The 18,113-nt window shown below is 35.3% G+C and overlaps 1 protein-coding gene across 3 annotated transcripts in view; it reads left to right on the forward strand.

Annotated features, from left to right (window-relative positions):
• Positions 1–18,113, forward strand: part of LOC123552351 (proline-rich protein 5-like) — a 21,816-nt gene continuing 3,703 nt past the window's right edge. The window contains exons 1-9 of one of the 3 annotated variants that reach the window (XM_045341951.2): positions 1–172; positions 3,235–3,457; positions 8,435–8,566; positions 9,579–9,659; positions 12,983–13,031; positions 14,073–14,130; positions 14,668–14,759; positions 16,957–17,032; positions 17,694–17,930. In XM_045341951.2, the coding sequence (XP_045197886.2) occupies positions 3,420–3,457; positions 8,435–8,566; positions 9,579–9,659; positions 12,983–13,031; positions 14,073–14,130; positions 14,668–14,759; positions 16,957–17,032; positions 17,694–17,930 (763 nt within the window). In that variant the 5' untranslated portion in view covers positions 1–172; positions 3,235–3,419. Of the gene's footprint in view, positions 173–2,919; positions 3,458–6,300; positions 7,173–8,434; positions 8,567–9,578; positions 9,660–12,982; positions 13,032–14,072; positions 14,131–14,667; positions 14,760–16,956; positions 17,033–17,693; positions 17,931–18,113 lie in introns of those variants that run through there. The other 2 variants (XM_045341949.2, XM_045341952.2) reach the window with 2 other exon arrangements.

Raw genomic sequence — 18,113 nt, forward strand, 5'->3', positions numbered from 1 at the left:
TTAAGCAGTTTTGAACATTTTGAACCTCTGGTTCAACTGATATGACAAGAATATTGTTATAAATTGGTAGTTTTATCTTTTACCTTCTTTGGAATTGATTTACATATATATTCTGAAATCGATATCGGCTATCATTTTTGCATGCAGATGGATTTATAATAATGGAAAAACGGTATTTTTTTTTATTAATTATTCATTTAAAAAGATAAACTTGTCCATGTATATACATCAGTGTGAACCAAAAACAATCGTTCATCAATGTTTTGTTTTGTTTATTTTGTTTTGTTTATATTTTATCGGTGTTTTTGCATATCATCACAAACGGATATATGTTTATATGTTCATATGAGGTAAACTATCAGTTTCAGACAAGACCTATTAGTAAGCAGATATTAATAGGACGATGAATAAATTACCTGTCATTGTAATGTCAAAAGATAGGTAAGAAATCTTTTAAATATTTAACACGTTTTAGTATAGTGTAAATACAGTACTAAATAGTCTAAACGCTGTTAGTTGAATCGAATCTGATGCAAAGAAGTTTACTTTCAATTTTTCTTGCGACGATGCATTCTGTCAAACTTCCCATGGTTCCATGCGCAGATTGCTCTAAAATATAGGTCAAAAACAATATACAATTTACAAAATGTATTTCCTATAAAAAAAATAAATCTTCCGACGTGAACTAGGAATAAAATTTTTCCCGAAGAAATAAATTCGTTTGTATTTCACTCACGAATTCAACTCCCATTTGATATATATTTGTAGATAAAATATCCAATCAGAAATGACGTAATAAAGGCGTCTCGACGTTCAATGCCTCCAAAAGTTCACCTTCTTATTCATCTTCATTGTTGTCAATACTAGCTGATATAACGCTAAAAGTAGGTATCTGTGTATAGTAGAAGGATATTTTAAACGCAATAATGCATTCGGCTCCCATGAATTTTGCAAGACCGGATAAAATCGGCGCAAGCGCCTCGTTGGATCCTGCCCTGGCAGATTTCACTCGAGTCGAATACGACATTGCAGGTCAAAGTGCTACTATAATAACCCTATTATATCATGCAGAAGTTAAAATCACTTAAGTACGGTGTTCCGTTAGGGCCAGCGCCTGCTCCCTGTGAACGGGAAGCGCGAAGGTACGACAGTACGATGGCGAAGCGCGCCATCACGATGGTGATAACACGACTGTACGATGGCGAAGCGCAACAGTACGATGGCGAAACGTGACAGTACGATGGTGACAGGCCGTCGTACTGTCGCACTTCGCCATTGTACTGTCGCGCTACACCATTGTAGTGTCGCGCTTCGCCATCGTACTGTCACCATCTCCGCCATCCTACTGTCGCGCTTCGCCATCGCACTGTCGCGCTTCACCATCGTACTGTCGCGCTTCGCCATCGCACTGTCGCGCTACACCATCGTAGTGTCGCACTTCGCCATCGCACCGTCGCGCTTCACCATCATACTGTCACAATCGTACTGTCGCGCTTCGCCATCGCACTGTCGTGCTTCACCATCGTACTGTCGCGCTTCGCCATCGTACTGTCGCGCTTCACCATCGTACTGTCGTACCTTCGCGCTTCGCGTTCACAAAGAGCAGGCGCTGGCCCTAACGGAACACCTTACTTAAGACATAATACAAAGCTCCATTACTTTCTTTTTCGCCAACAAATTGCGATGTATTGAAATTGCAGTTTTCCCAAAGTTGTTGTGGAGAGGCTACTTTGGACAGAAGGACATGAGCTATCTTGAGGTCATTGATAACGTAAATTTAGTAGATCCTATCGAATATTTCCCAAAGTCATTTTCTTTGTATCAATCTCATTGTATATTCAATATTAATAATAGTTAATCCAATCCATTTACCGCTGTATGCATATCAGGCTAGAACAACAAACAGGGAATTACGGCCAATCGGCTTGTTATTATTATACCTCATAGTAGACTCAAGAACGGAAACTGTAATATTTATCGTCTGCTATTTAGATCATTTGTTAGTAAAATCATAAACATTAGGTGTCTTGATTCTTGGGCCCAAAAACCCTTTTTTTAAATGTAAATCCATTGGAGAAAATTTGACAACTTAACTTGTAAACGCTCGATGACTGTTTCGCGGATTTTATACATCGGACGGCTGTCAAATTTCTCTCCAATCAGGATTCGAACCTAAAACATCTGAGTCTGGCGCTCTACCCTGCACCACTATGCTTTAAGAAAGAACTCAATCGTGCTCGTGATATCCACATATGCTACGCACACTGCACTTAAAGAAATGATGAGTATTTAAGATATGGACAGTAAATCACTATGTATCTGTGAGATCGAGGACAATTTAACCAGATATAAATCATCAGTTTTTCAAGCTCTCAACTAACAATGCGAACATGCATGCCCGTCGGCATTTTTCTCTCTCTTTCCTAAAATATACTGCGACAAGTCGCAATTGTATTTCAGCGGCTAAATTTACACAGCCATATGGCTTTATTTTAGTTTGTTTCTTATCAACAACATCGTGTGGAAATTTTATAAACAGTGCATTTTGTATTTGTAAATGCGTTTTTTTTATGTAGAGTTTGACCCATCAACTTAACAAAGTTTTTTTTCCACCCCTGCAGAAACCTTTTCAAAAACTAAATAAAACCAATTTTATCAAATGTATTCAGGGCTTGCTGGTTCTATCAGAGATGATTTTTCTACAGAAACCTGTGACGCTGACGTTTCAAAAATGACTTGAAGTAATCCGTAACATTTCCTTAGACTCAAGCGACCAAATAAATCTATGTACTAATGAAGTAGTCTCTATATAAATAGTCTACATTGTATACTTTCGTTTGACATAGCTCTACTTCGCCATTTATAACTGACTAGTCATAGCGATCAGTTATATCTCTCGCGAGTTTAGCATGCCTACTTAATAACAAAAAAAAATACCTGGCTGCACATATAGGTTAAAAAGTCATTACGATCTTGGCATTTAATCTAAATCTTACTTGATAGTATCGGATTATAACTCGTTTACTAAAAATAACTATTAGCTGTCACATTTTACTTCTTGGTCTACTTATGTCAATTACAGGTGTTTAAGTAAGTGTATCTTCTACTTTAGTTCTGTCTGTTGTCTGGATAATAAAAGCGACGTAAAAAGTGACATAATAAAACTGTATCTATATATATAAATGCAATGAATGTCTGTTATTTATTGCGTAAGTAATATCGGCTTCTTTTCAGACATCTGAATTAGACAGGGAAGTTTGCAAAGAGAACATACTAAGTGACAAGACTGATACTGTCCTGTCTAAATTTGTTGCAGCTATTTTTAGGATATTATAAAAAATGGCATAGATTGGTGAAGATGGTTTCTTAGTTCAAATCGGACTTTAATCTGAAAACGAGAAGAAAAGTGTTCGGGAAATATGGAGTTTCTTCAAAGTGGAGTGCGCACTCTCAAAAGGTAAGTCTGGCGCTTAATTTATTTATTTTTTTGCACTATTCTGACGCAAAACTTGAATTATACAGCACATTTCAAGCGTTAACCTTTACATTTGAAATATGTTTTTTTTCAATTCGTCTTGAAGTTTTATATGATATCATGTGATTAGTACGCTTTACTTAGTCCTCATTCGCAATGACTACGGCTGCTACTTTCGTCACTAATTATGCACAGTGAAAATTACAACATTAAATATAACTAATGTCATCGTGGTCATGATCACTGTAATTAACTAGAGTACTTGTATTTGCAAGGCAATTTTCATTCATATCAGTACCTGTTCCAATGCATATAACACATATTTTTGTATAAATAACTATGTAATATATTGCTATACCGGATGACATAAAGGATATGTAACTGATGTCACGGCAGACAGTTGCCTGTCCAATGTCATCCATATAATAAATCACCTCTGTATGATCTAAATATTACGAAAATGACAGCTAGTCTTCACTAATATGAAGCGGATCAATATCTATACGATTTTTTTTTATTTAAGTGAACTCATTTTTCGATTATTTTCCGTTGAAATATCTATGTGTGTCATATTGGATTGTGTCTTATTTCTGGAATTTGATAGCTTCCATCCCGGCATATGGAGATAAGCGAACATTATAAAAGTTATTACTCGATTTTCTTCTTCCAATTATTTGGATAATCTAGAGACAATATTTTCTGTGGGACAATTTCAGTATATTGCAGTTGAGCATATCAATAAAATAAGTAAGAAGATCCTTGCAACAGACTCGGTTCTTTCCCATATAAAACACTGTATGCTACGTAAAAGAAGTTTCCTCTGAGGTATAGCTCTTATGTGACCTGACTTTGTATCCAGCACCAGACATGTTTCCTGCAAGATATATATATGGACCTGGTAAACTACCCCAATTAAAGATCTGACATTGCATCCTTTTACAGCGGTCTTTGTTGCTAGAAGTTGACTTTATCAAGAATGGTTAAGTTTGAAACATACTCTAGTTTAAATATGTAAATAACATTTCTGTGAATCTAAACAAATACTGCAATGGGTTATAAATAAGAACATACGTATCAATTTATTCGGGAGGATCGATTAATTTCGATAAAAGCCGCAAAAACATATATACCATAGAGAGAGATATTAGATTGAAATGAAGTTAAAAACGTTATTAAAGGTAAGAAATTGAGAAATAAATACAAAACATATTGAAAAAAGGGAAAGCATAGTGTCCAACTGTAAAAGGGTTGAAAACCTGAAAATACGCGGCGTGTTTCTACCACTTATGTTCTTTCAATAGTTCTGCTAAAATTATGAAACATATTTTAATAGTTTATTTCACTATTCTTAACCTGAATTGCACCATGATATGAATGTAAATTACTACTTTCGTATTTGAATTCAACAACCGTATCATAAAAGTGTATTGAAAATTATTATCATTCATTAATTTTAATATCAGAAAACAGGAAACCTTTACAATAAAACTTTTATGTGTAAATACGTGTAATTAGATATGCATCTTCACTTCTCAAATGGATTTGTTACAGTAAGGCAACTTCTATCATTCTAAATTACCTCTCTTTTAAGCTGAACTCATATGGAACCAGCACTAGGGTGATTAAAGTTTCTTTATTTTCAATGTCTGAAATTCTCCAGTTACCTTTCATATCGTGGGAATACTGAATTAGCGGAGATGTCCCGCTATTTCTTTAAATAAAGCATATTTTCGTCTTTGTAGCGCAAAATATGCTGTTATACACCTATCTCTAGTCAGCAGAGAATTTCAAAATATAACAAATGCATTACATGTCATCCTTCAAGGTCATGTCGGTATGTTGTTTTGTACATTAACATCAAAACATACAACGAGCAAGATGTATATTGTTTTTACACTTGTGTTTCATAAATAGTTTTCTAATATTTTTCCTTGTTCTGTCAACGGCTGACGGTATGCAAGTAGAGTCGTTGCTGTGTGACAACTGGTACTTATCTTCTCTGTCTCACTTTTTCAAAAAAAAAATTAAAAAAAAAAACCAAGATATTTCTTTTTAGCATCAAGGTCATGTAAATGGATACTTTGCACTAACAAAGTTGGTATGTAACTACGTACGGTGGGACCAATAAAAGAATAAAAATCGATGAGTATAATTTTGGTCTTGTGATAAAATTTGATAAAATGTTTCGCTTTTTTTGTTCGATCTCGTCATAATTATTTTTAAATTCTTACAAAATTTATTTTGAAAGAGTAACATTCTGAACAATGAGTTTAATACTCCATCCGTACAAGTTTCCAAAGAGACGACATAGGAAAAGATGTAATGAATTGATTTTCTTTAAAAACATATTGGCTGCATGAGAAGAGGTTCGAAGAACAAGGCGACAGCATTGTTTTAACGCCGACTGTTGCCCATATCTGTATCAGAAGTCTCGAAGTTTCACTTTTGTTGTGACTTTATCAGCACACTGTTACCGTTATAGCATGACAGTAAATGTTACAACTAAGTTGTCATCTTTTAAGAAACATAATTATGTATACCATGTTTTAGCCGCAGTAAAAATTTGTTCAGGAGTTTTGCCATCAGCTTCTTCATTATGTTCTTGCTCAATACGACCACTTCGGTACGCTAGAAACAAATGGGTGAGACTATACTTTTTAACTGCATTTCTGAAGAAGTTCATCTAAATAAACTACTGGTAATGCAAATGTTTAACAAACTTATTTTGATAAATATACTTAGCCTAAGATAAGACAGTATGTCTTATCTTAGGCTAAGTATATTTATCAAAATAATTTATACTTGATATAAGATAACTCTATATTTATCAAAATAATTTATACTTGATATAAGATAACTCTATATTGTATTGGTTGGACAACCAGGATAAGAAAAATACATCCAATAAAACCATAACTTGTATATAGGGCCAAGTGAGCACAAGTAAGTGTAAATAATACGATTTTTCAAATTCGTTGCTTGATCAAAATCTGTTTATCCACCTTTTAGACCTTAAATGTTACAGTTATCAACTTTTCTCTTCTGGTGTTGTTTATTTAAGATAAAAATCTCTTAACAAGTAAATAAACAAATATAAAACCACAGGGATTTGTGAGATTGTAAAAAAAACACACACACAGTCTTTAGCAACAAAAATAACAACACCGTTAACCCTTAGTCATGCAGGACACGATTGATTATGCCCTTGCGACCAGTGCAGATCATGATCAGCCTGCACATCCGTGCAGTCTGATCATGACCTGTACTGATCGCCATTATGTCAGTATCTTTTTGGTATGCATCCCTTTTAACAAGTAAAGGCCCTGTTCAAATTGAAAGATGGACAAGTTCGTTATAGAAATTTAGCAGGGTAAGGATTAACAACAAGGACAATGAGAACAACGATAATAAATAAAACAGAAAGAGTTCTGCTATAGTAACATTTAATGATAATAATTATGATGATGATGATTGCTATGGGAATCTTAATATCAAGAGTCTGTATCACGACCCTGTGAGGAAAATATGTTGATAATTTACTTTAATCACTGAACAAATCCGAAAAACAATGGAGTGGTGTACTTAGATATCAACGAACTTACAAACATTGACTTTTAAGAATTAACATTACATTAATTGCGGACTTTACGGATTCAGAAGATTAACATTATAGTGTTTCCGACGCGATGCAGCAATCGTATGTATACATTTCATGTACTATTTATTTTGCTAGATATGTACACACATTTTTTTCTGTTTGGATGTACAATTGATCTGAATTTTTTGGCGATCATTTCAATTTATTTAACACAGAGTAATGGGACTTAATTATTACTTTCTCCGGCACTTAAATTGTGTAAATTTGATGGAAAGCCATGTAAAAACTAGCTGATATTTCATCGTTTTTCAACTTAAAAGGACAGTTAGACAGATCTTGCTGATGAAAGGTTAATCCCAAAATCATCTTCAGTCTGTTTTCCCGCTGAAACTTGGGGAGCTGCCGGTCATTCATAAATCTGGGAAATCGTGAGAAGTAGTGGCCTCCATATGAATATAATATCAAACAGTTTTCTCATAGTTCTGATTCTAAGCTTGTTATATATTGTGCTGCAACTTCAGAGAAAATAGTGGAAGCTGCAAATGACATATTACTGTAAGTAATTTGTTTCCTTAACGAAACGTCTTTGCCCATTCAGCTCTAACAAATCTTTCTTTTGTCTGTATACTTTCCGGTCTAAGGATCGATTTCAACATAAGGAATTACGAAAAGACTACTTAAATAATTTCTCAGTAGTCAAAGTTCTGACAACATATTAAGGCTTGCCTTATATTATCTTGTTGTTATATCTCAGCTTGAGAGCTAACATTGATTTCAAAGTAATATTTCCTATACTGGCATATCATAACAGTATGTCTTTGATGACGTACTGCATATAAATGATCCCTTCCGATTATTGTATTAACTGAATAATGCAATTTAACGTCTGGAATAAAATATTCAGTGGTTCTAAAATTTAAGCCTGAAACGTGTGTAATTGTAAAAGTAATAATATTTCACCTTTACCTATTTATATCTCGCGCAACCTCATATATCCAGTATGCTCATTCTCGTGCACAGTAGTCTGGGGAAAGGGTGGGGTGAACTAGTAATTGTTGTGGCCGCGCAAATTGGCATTTTCGGGAGACTGACTAAGTTTCGAACAAGAGAACACGTCTGTTCCAAAACGCGTGACCATATTTTTTATGGACAAATAAGGTTTGTAACGTGTTTTTAGCTACAGTGGTGATAAGCTGCCCAAGATGCCCCTCTGAGCATTTTGTCAGTGCATATAGGACTCATCGACCTTCCACAGACTAGATGGCTTCCACATACTGAAAGGATTCCACCGAACTCGATGTTCTTTTACTGATATAGAAAAATAAATATTTTCACTTACGAGTGATATTCATTTATTTTAGACACAGTATATCAAATATAAGTGATGCAATCAGAAGTCATATACACAGAGATTCTTTCAGCGGGCTGGGGCGACACCTATTCTCACCAAGCAGGGCAAATGATCTTCCGATGAAAAATGCCGATTTTGCCAGGTAAGAGCACCTATGTTTGGTGTAGCAATGGGGAGGATACATTGACAGCTATTGCCTATTAATGAGGTTTATCTGAGGATTTATCGACCAGGAAAAAGTGATATCGATATATCGACATTGAAAATGTGATATCGATATATCGACCTGGAAAATGTGATATCGATATATCTACCTGGAAAATGTGATATCGATATATCTACCTGGAAAATAATATATTCCAGGCCGAGAAATCCTCATATTGACCAACCCTAAAAGGCAGCAATTGTTTTATTATTAAAACCAACATCATGAAGCTTAATACAAACATTTGCTGCTGTTGGTCATTTTTCTGCAGTATATTTTGTATGATAACGCAATGTTTTGTCGTCAAATTGTCATGAATCCACAAATGGAGGCCAACACGGGATTTTTTGCTCTGCCTACGAGTTCATACCGTTTTTATCATTAACCATGTGACTGTGTTTAGATCAATAGAAAGGACTGTAAATATAGGTTTGATAATAATAGCGTTTTCATAAATTAATTTGTTTTTGTATTGTTTATGTATTAACTATAGGTATATAGTTATTATATTGTGAATGAGCAATGAGAATGGAAATATATATAAAGTAATACGAGGATAATAATTAGTCAATTACATTACATTAGCAGTCGGTAAATATTACACGTTTTTCAAAACTGCGTCTGACTCAGTGGATGGTACTGTAACATACTTGTCTTAAATGTTACAATCATAACTGTTGAAAAAAAGAAACAAACCTTCTTAACTTGTAACAAACTGAATAAGAAAGTTTTGTCGTAAATAATACACTGAATCCGCGCGGAATATCGACAGAATAAGCTGTGTAACTCCTACAACAGTCTCGATTGTAACTTTTACGAAAAGGCGGTAACGGATGTCATTTGGTGATACAATTATGACTTTTACCGACAGCTAATGCGTTTAGAATACATGTATATTCATTCTGTATAACGGATGGTGTCACAGACAGTCTTTGTATTCTATTTTAAGCGTCTCGGCGGCTGTTATCCACTTATTTCAAAAGAAGAAGTTGCAGGAAAATGAACTTACAACCTTACAAGAAGCCGTCAGGTAAGCCTAAAAAAGGAATAGGTGACAAGTTTATCGGGTCGGAAAACCGGCGCATGGTTATTACACTACCATAAGCCTGTTTGATCGAAAAAGCGATCGACGAACTTTGATCTTTGATGAGGAATAAAAACATCCGTGATTTTTTTAATCACCACAGAAAATAATATCTGTCTACATAAACTTAGTGTTTGAAATTATTTTTTGTCCAATGGCATTGCAATATTTTTCAAAATATCGGGAAATTTAAATATACTTAAAGTCTATAGTTTAATCCGAACTTGTAAAAATGTCCGGCAATTTAACTGATTAACAGAGGATATTTGTTTGTTTTAGTGTAAGATCGAAATATATTTCACCGAGCACTATTTAAGTAAAAATGTAAAATATAATGTTCTCTTACATGTTAACATTTTATTACATGTATTTTAATGGAGTTTTTTTATCAAGTTTATCTGAGCAACATCACGTGCATTGCTTCACAATGTCAGGACGCTACAATATCTGTGTTGAAAAATGTTAACTATGCTATTAGCTTTCTAAATTAAATTTACATATCAATACGGTATCGATAAAGAATATCGATCTGCGAGCTGGCTCGAAATTCAACCCCAGCTCGAAATTTAACTTTTTGAAAATCTGAATTTCGATCTTTGAGCTGGCCCGAAATTCAGCCCCAGCTCGAAATTCAACTTTTTGAAAATCTGAATATCGATCTTCGTGCTGGCTCGAAATTCAGCCCAAGCTCGAAATTCAACTTTTTGAAAATCTGAATATCGATCTTCGAGCTGGCTCGAAATTCAGCCCCAGCTCGAAATTCAACTTTTTGAAAATCTGAATATCGATCTCGTGTGGCCGAATTCACCAAGCTCGAATTCAACTTTTGAAAATCTGAATATCGATCTTCGAGCTGGCTCGAAATTCAGCCCAGCTCGAAATTCAACTTTTTGAAAATCTGAATATCGATCTTCGAGCTGGCTCGAAATTCAACCCCAGCTCGAATATTGATCTTCGAGCTGGCTCGAAATTCAACCCCAGCTCGAAATTCAACCTTTTGAAAATCTGAATTTCGAGTAGAATTTTGAGCTGGAGTTCAGATTTTCAAAAAGTTGAATGTCGATCTTCGAGCTGGCTCGAAATTCAACCCCAGCTCGAAATTCAACTTTTTGAAAATCTGAATATCGATCTTCGAGCTGGCTCGAAATTCAACCCCAACTCGAAATTCAACTTTTTCAAAATGTGAATATCGATCTTCGAGCTGGCTCGAAATTCAACCCCAGCTCGAAATTCAACTCGATATTCAGATTTTCAAAAAGTTGAATTTCGAGCTAGGATTGAATTTCGAGCCAGCTCGAAGATCGAAATTCAGATTTACAAAAAGTTGAATTTCGAGCTGGGATTGAATTTCGAGCCAGCTCGAAGATCGATATTCACATTTTCAGAAAGTTGAATTTCGACCTGGGGCGGAATTTCGAGCCAGCTCGAAGATCGAAATTCAGATTTTCAAAAAGTTGAATTTCGAGTTGGGGTTGAATATCGAGCCAGCTCGAAGATCGATATTCAACTTTTTGAAAATCCGAATATCGATATTCAGATTTTCAAAAAGTTGAATTTCGAGCTGGGGTTGAATTCCAAGCCAGCTCGAAGATCGAAATTCAGATTTTCAAAAAGTTGAATATCGATCTGCGAGCTGGCTCGAAATTCAACCCCAGCTCGAAATTCAACATTTTGAAAATCTGAATATCGAGTTGAATTTCGAGCTGGGGTTGAATTTCGAGCCAGCTCGAAGATCGAAATTCAGATTTTCAAAAAGTTGAATTTCGAGCTGGGGTTGAATTTCGAGCCAGCTCGAAGATCGATATTCAGATTTTCAAAAAGTTAAATTTCGAGCTGGGGCTGAATTTCGAGCCAGCTGGAAGATCGATATTCAGATTTTCAAAAAGTTGTATTTCGAACTGGGGCTGAATTTCGAGCCAGCTCGAAGATCGATATTCAAATTTTCAAAAAGTTGAATTTCGAGCTGGAGTTGAATTTCGAGCCAGCTCGAAGATCGAAATTCAGATTTTCAAAAATTTGAATATCGATCTTCGAGCTGGCTCGAAATTCAACCCCAGTTCGAAATTCAACGTTTTGAAAATCTGAATATCGATCTTCGAGCTGGCTGGAAATTCAACCCCAACTCGAAATTCAACTTTTTCAAAATGTGAATATCGATCTTCAAGCTGGCTCGAAATTCAACCCCAGCTCGAAATTCAGCTCGATATTCAGATTTTCAAAAAGTTGAATTTCGAGCTGGGATTGAATTTCGAGCCAGCTCGAAGATCGAAATTCAGATTTACAAAATGTTGAATTTCGAGCTGGGATTGAATTTCTAGCCAGCTCGAAGATCGATATTCATATTTTCAAAAAGTTGAATTTCGAGCTGGGGCTGAATTTCGAGCCAGCTCGAAGATCGAAATTCAGATTTTCAAAAAGTTGAATTTCGAGCTGGGGTTGAATATCGAGCCAGCTCGAAGATCGATATTCAACTTTTTGAAAATCCGAATATCGATCTTCGAGCTGGCTCGAAATTCAACCCCAGCTCGAAATTCAACCTTTTGAAAATCTGAATTTCGGGTTGAATTTCGAGCTGATGTTGAATTTCGAGTCAGCTCGAACATCGATATTCACATTTTGAAAAAGTTGAATTTCGAGCTCGGGTTGAATTTCGAGCCAGCTCGAAGATCGATATTCACATTTTGAAAAAGTTGAATTTCGAGCTGTGGTTGAATTTCGAGCCAGCTCTAGATCGATATTCAGATTTTCAAATTGTTGAATTTCGAGCTTGGGCTGAATTTTCGAGCCAGCTCGAAGATCGAAATTCAGATTTTCAAAAAGTTGAATTTCGAGCTGGGGTTGAATTTCGAGCCAGCTCGAAGATCGATATTCAGATTTTCAAGAAGTTCAATTTCGAGCTGGGGTTGAATTTCGAGCCAGCTCGAAGATCGAAATTCAGATTTTCAAAAAGTTGAATATCGATCTGCGAGCTGGCTCGAAATTCAACCCCAGCTCGAAATTTAACTTTTCGATGTTTGATATATGTCTCCTGTCTCCCAAAGATATATATCGACAGAAAAAATTGTCTTCTGTCAAATCGTCGTGAAAAACTGCTTAGGATTAATCTTTTGCTTTGTCCTTCCTTAACGGGCCATTCTTTTTAGCATTAGTAGGTGTATAAAGGAGTGACTTCAGGTACACATGATAAGATGTTTTCGATACTTTGAATGCAAACCTCTGCATTTGGTATGTTCGGAGTACTCACCTGTCATTGCGGTTTATAATTTCAGGAACCTAATGACGACTGAAGCGGGTCCTTTGATGTTCAACTACTATAAGGTGAGTCGTAATGGTTCCTGGAGACTAAATTCTCATTACAAAGACAAAGTTTTAATCCGAAGCACCATATTAAGAATAAGCTGTTTGTCATGAGAGAAATTGTACATACTAAAAACTTTCCCCGGAGAACACTGAACAATAGAGAGGATCGGGGAAACAGAAATAAAATCCCATGGCAATACTGTAAATCAAAGAATTCATGGGAGAAATCATTGTCAATTTTTAGGCACTCTACCCCGTAATAAGGTTAGCTTTCAGCGGCACGTTTATTACGTCAGACTGAAAGACAAAGAAATTTGAACAGAATCGACATTCACTTCAAAGACGAGGGAAATGACAAATTCAGACGAAAAAAAATCATAGGCCAATTTAATCAAAACAGTAATAATAATACGAATTTGTGACAGAAATCTTGGTTTTGATTTAGATAACTTTCAACCGTCTTTCCTATATTCAGATCCAACCTGAATTAGATTTAAACTGAACTTTTGGTGACTTGATATAGAAATCGAAATTCCTTAGGTGGGCATTGGATATCTTTAACCTTAAACCTTTACCCTGCTAAATTTCTATAATGGACTGATCCATCATTCAATTTGGGCAGCACCACCTATTATTCAAAGGGATGTTCACTGAAAATCTACTGACTGACTGACAGATGTGCAAGCTGATCTTGGTCTGCCCTGGTCGCAAAGGTAAAAGCACGTGCCACCAGCAGGCTAAAGGTTAATTTAACGTAGTCAAACTTACATTCTAACGAACTTGGTCACATGTTACATACCAACATAGTTAAATATTTTCTGTTATTGCAATTATTGTTCCTATTAAATTCCATTGTGAGCCATGACTTTGAAGTCTTGGTTCTCGGCTTGCCAATTGCTTGCTGTGCAGAAAGCAGGGTGAAAACCTCAATGGTACTCAAACGCTTCAGTCTTTTTGCTTGTTTCCGATCCGATCGTTCTACCCTCCAGTAGATACAATATTTGGCATTGCTTTGAATATTAAATTTTTATATTTACAGTGTACTGTAACATTTTTCAGGACAAACTTTTAAAAAAGGGGATGGTTATATTGAGAGAAAAGATCAAGCATGAAACAGGTATATATTTCAACCAATGCTCGATCTTCTTGTATTAACTTATGATATTCGGTATTTCAGTGTAATTATCAAAGAAATTACCTTAGTTACTGGTAACTGAATCAATTTCAAAAGCAAACAAATTGACAAGATTGTTCCAATGTGTCATTGTAATGGACAGTATGAGGAAATGGTCGGTCAAGTCCCGGGCGTATCTGCCTTTAAGCCAGTAAACCTTGTAAATGCATGTTACATGAGTTTAAAATAAACAAGAACTGGCAAAAAATAAGTAAAGAAAACATACAAACAGTATTATTATATACTCATATCAGATGTAAGTACCCACGGTGTGCAGTGAGGTATGCAGTATAACAAACTCTTTTTTCCAACAAATAACTTTTAACTTTTAGTTTTCAATTGTGCGTACATACGCGCTGTACACCTGCGAACACTTCTTTTGTTTCGAGTTTCATTTCAATTATTCAAGACAAAAACAAGTGTAGTTTTCTATGTATATCCATCTCTGCAAAGGATATATTCTAGTTTGTTTTATTTTAGGACAAACGCTGTTAACAAAGTTGGGAGAACAGTGGAATTTTTTCTACAAAGAAATCTTGCCAGTGTTGCAAGCACTCTTGTATCCTGTGAAAGTAGGTATCCAACCTACAGTTATCAGAATATTAACCCATGTTCAGTTTAAAGACAGTAAGATAGACTTTCCATTTGACGCCTTGATATCACCCAGTACACGTTAAAAACTATAGGAGCTTGGAGACATGGTCGTATTTTTACGGCGCGGTTTTGCCTTTAATCTGACCGAAGCATCAAACTCGAAGAATATGATCTTATTTTGCCCAGATCATAACTTTTATAAATTACCATCAAAGTGTCCGTGAACTTTCCGCAATGTTTGTGCATATGTTGAAGCTAGATTTTACATACTTAATTAAGATGCAGTGGAACTTGAAACGTCAATATTTTTTCCATATTGGCGTTCAAATTTAATATCGGATGGGTAATGTCATTGTGACGTCAGTTTCATGAGTGTCGATTCTTGCCTTAAAAACTCTTAACTACGATGTTTTAAATTCTACTCAAGCTAATATACAAATTTATATCATTTATATATCAAATTATAAGTGTAGTATGTGTATGTAATTTTTTTAACTCACCTGAACAATGCTCAGGTGAGTTTTTCTGATCGCTCGGTGTCCGGCGTCTGTCGTCCGTCAACATTTAGCTTGTGTATGCGATAGAGGCTGCATTTTTCAACTGATCTTCATGATATTTGGTCAGAATAATAACCTTGATAAAATCTAGGCCGAGTTCGAAAATGGGTTATCTGGGATCAAAAACTAGGTCACTAGGTCAAATCAAAGAAAAACCTTGTGTATGCGATAGAGGCTGTATTTTTCAATTGATCTTCATGAATTTTTGTCAGAATGATAATCTTGATAAAATCTAGGAAAAGTTTATAAAAATAAGTTATCTTGGGTCAAAAACTAGGTCACTAGGTCAAATCAAGGAAAAACCTTGTGTATGCGATAGAGGCTTTATTTTTCAATTGATCTTCATGAATTTTAGTCAGAATGATTACCTTGATAAAATCTAAAAGGAGCTTAAAAATGGGTTATGTGGAGTCAAAAACTAGGTCACTAGGTTAAATCAAAGAAAGACCTTGTGTATGCGATAGAGGCTGTATTTTTCAATTGATCTCTATGAATTATAGTCAGAATGATTGCCTTGATAAAATCTAGGACAGGTTGGAATATGGGTCATCTGGGGACAAAATCTAGGTCTCTAGGTCAAATCAAAGAAAAACCTTGTGTATGTGATAGAGGCTGTATTTTTCAATTGATCTTCATGAAACTTGGTCAGAATGATTGCATTGATGAAGTCTAGGTCAAGGTAGATGATCGGTCATCTGGGGTCAAAAACTAGGTCACTGGGTCAAATCAAAGAAAAACCTTGTGTATGCGATATAGGCTGTATTTTCCAATTGATCTTCGTGAAATTTGGTCAGTGTGATTGCTTTGATGATATCTAAGTCAGGTTTGAATATGGGTTATCTGGGGACAAAAGATAGGTCACTAGGTCAACTCAAAGAAAAACCCTGTGTATGCGATAGAAGCTGTATTTTTCAATTGATCTTCATAAAATTTGGTCAGAATGATTGCCTTGATGAAATATAGGTCAAATTCGAATATGGGTCATCTGGGGTCAAAAACTAGGTCACTAGGTCATATCAAATAAAATACTTGTTTAAACTCAAGAGACCACATTTTCGGTCCAATTCTAATGAAAATTGGCCAGAATATTTGTTTCATTGAAATCCCTAAGTGAAACATGTTTACACTGTTCTGGTGTGTTTCTCAGGTGAGCGATCTAGGGCCATCTTGGTCCTCTTGTTTAGATTTTCCACGAGAAATATGCATTCGTTATTTTGCTGAATAATACCAAGCTCCTAAACTCGCGCAGAGGGGCCTCATTGTCCGATTTTAAAGGTTGGTGGTTCTACTCAGGTGCCCGTCCGTGATAAAATAATAAACGGAGGGGCACCTGGGGTGTTCCTCCATTAAAAGCTGGAAAATCGCCATATAACCCATAACTGTGTTGGTGTGACGTTAATTCTAGCAAAGATAAATTAATAAAGTCGCGCAGTATTTCTGCTTGAAAACTCGTGCATATATCTCGATACAAATCTAATATTTCCTATAAAAGATAAAAGGAGGTAATCAATGGCATGCATGTAGATTTTAAACAATTAAATAGCAGAAGCATTGTTTTAATTCGAGAATGAGTTGTGAAAAAAATGTATAACTGTTAATAATTTAATTTCCTTTTCAGGCGAAAACGTTAGCAATAAGAGAGGTGGCCTTACTGGAGTTTAGAAACACCGTGCTCCTCAAATTACCTGTTAAAGGTAAATATTTGCATAATTTTGGTTTTCAATTTTTTTTATGATGTAGATTTCATGTGCAGCTTATATGTGTAGACGGATCAACATTTAAACAGCTTAGATTAAAGATTATTCACATGACATTACAACCTCGTGGTATAATATAAATATTAAATAGTTTTAGAAGAATAAAATTCATGTATTGAAATTAAATGCAAAACGATCAATTTAAAAAAGGCTTGTATGAAAATTATCAGTTAATAGTAATAATGAATCCAGATACCATGCATCTCTCGATGATTAAGGAAAACATACAAGAGGAATCAAATGAAACCAGGATATGCCTGGAAGAATGAGAATTTTTGTTTTTTAAATGGTATAGATAGGTTAACTGAAAGATATGGTCAAGTTAGAACATTTGTTTATCTTGTAGACAGATATTTGCACGAAAGAGTTGTTTTATTGGACTGGTATATCTTTACCTTTTTATACTCTGTACTTGATAGTTGAAGTTGCATATGCAAGTACATATTTCAATGGACCTGTTCATATACCTATGAAGTTCTGGGATAGGGTTTTGTCCTTGCAGGGAAAATTCACAAATTTTGTGCATAAGAAATTTCGCCCCAAGATGGAGCTTTTTTGTATTTATTATTACCTAATTAATATCATTTGTTATTTGCAGAAGCTTTGCAAGAGTCATCACAATCTGGGCCAGTATCGCCTGCTGTACAACAGATGTTGTTAGTTCTGCATGGAGTTCACGAGTACCCATGCACAGATAACTCTATAGAGTTAGAGAAACTGGTTGCCAGAGTTACTTCCCCTCATTTAGGAATTATGGGATTGTATTCCGGTGGCAGTGAGCCAGAGATAAGAAGTAATTTTAAATCAACACCAGCACATCCGATACCTGTAATACGTATGTATTAAAGGCATTTAAACGCACAGTTCTTTCTTCCAGTATCTCTTTTTATCAAAATAACAATAATCTTTTAATGAAAGCTAGGTAATGACCGGAAATATACTTGCAAGATTCAATTAATGCCATAAGCACATGGGGCTTTTAATGAAACTGCCAGCTTAAATGTGTTTCTTTTTATTG

The sequence above is a fragment of the Mercenaria mercenaria genome, chromosome 4, assembly GCF_021730395.1.
Source record: "Mercenaria mercenaria strain notata chromosome 4, MADL_Memer_1, whole genome shotgun sequence".
NCBI classification, from domain to species: Eukaryota; Metazoa; Mollusca; class Bivalvia; order Venerida; family Veneridae; genus Mercenaria; species Mercenaria mercenaria.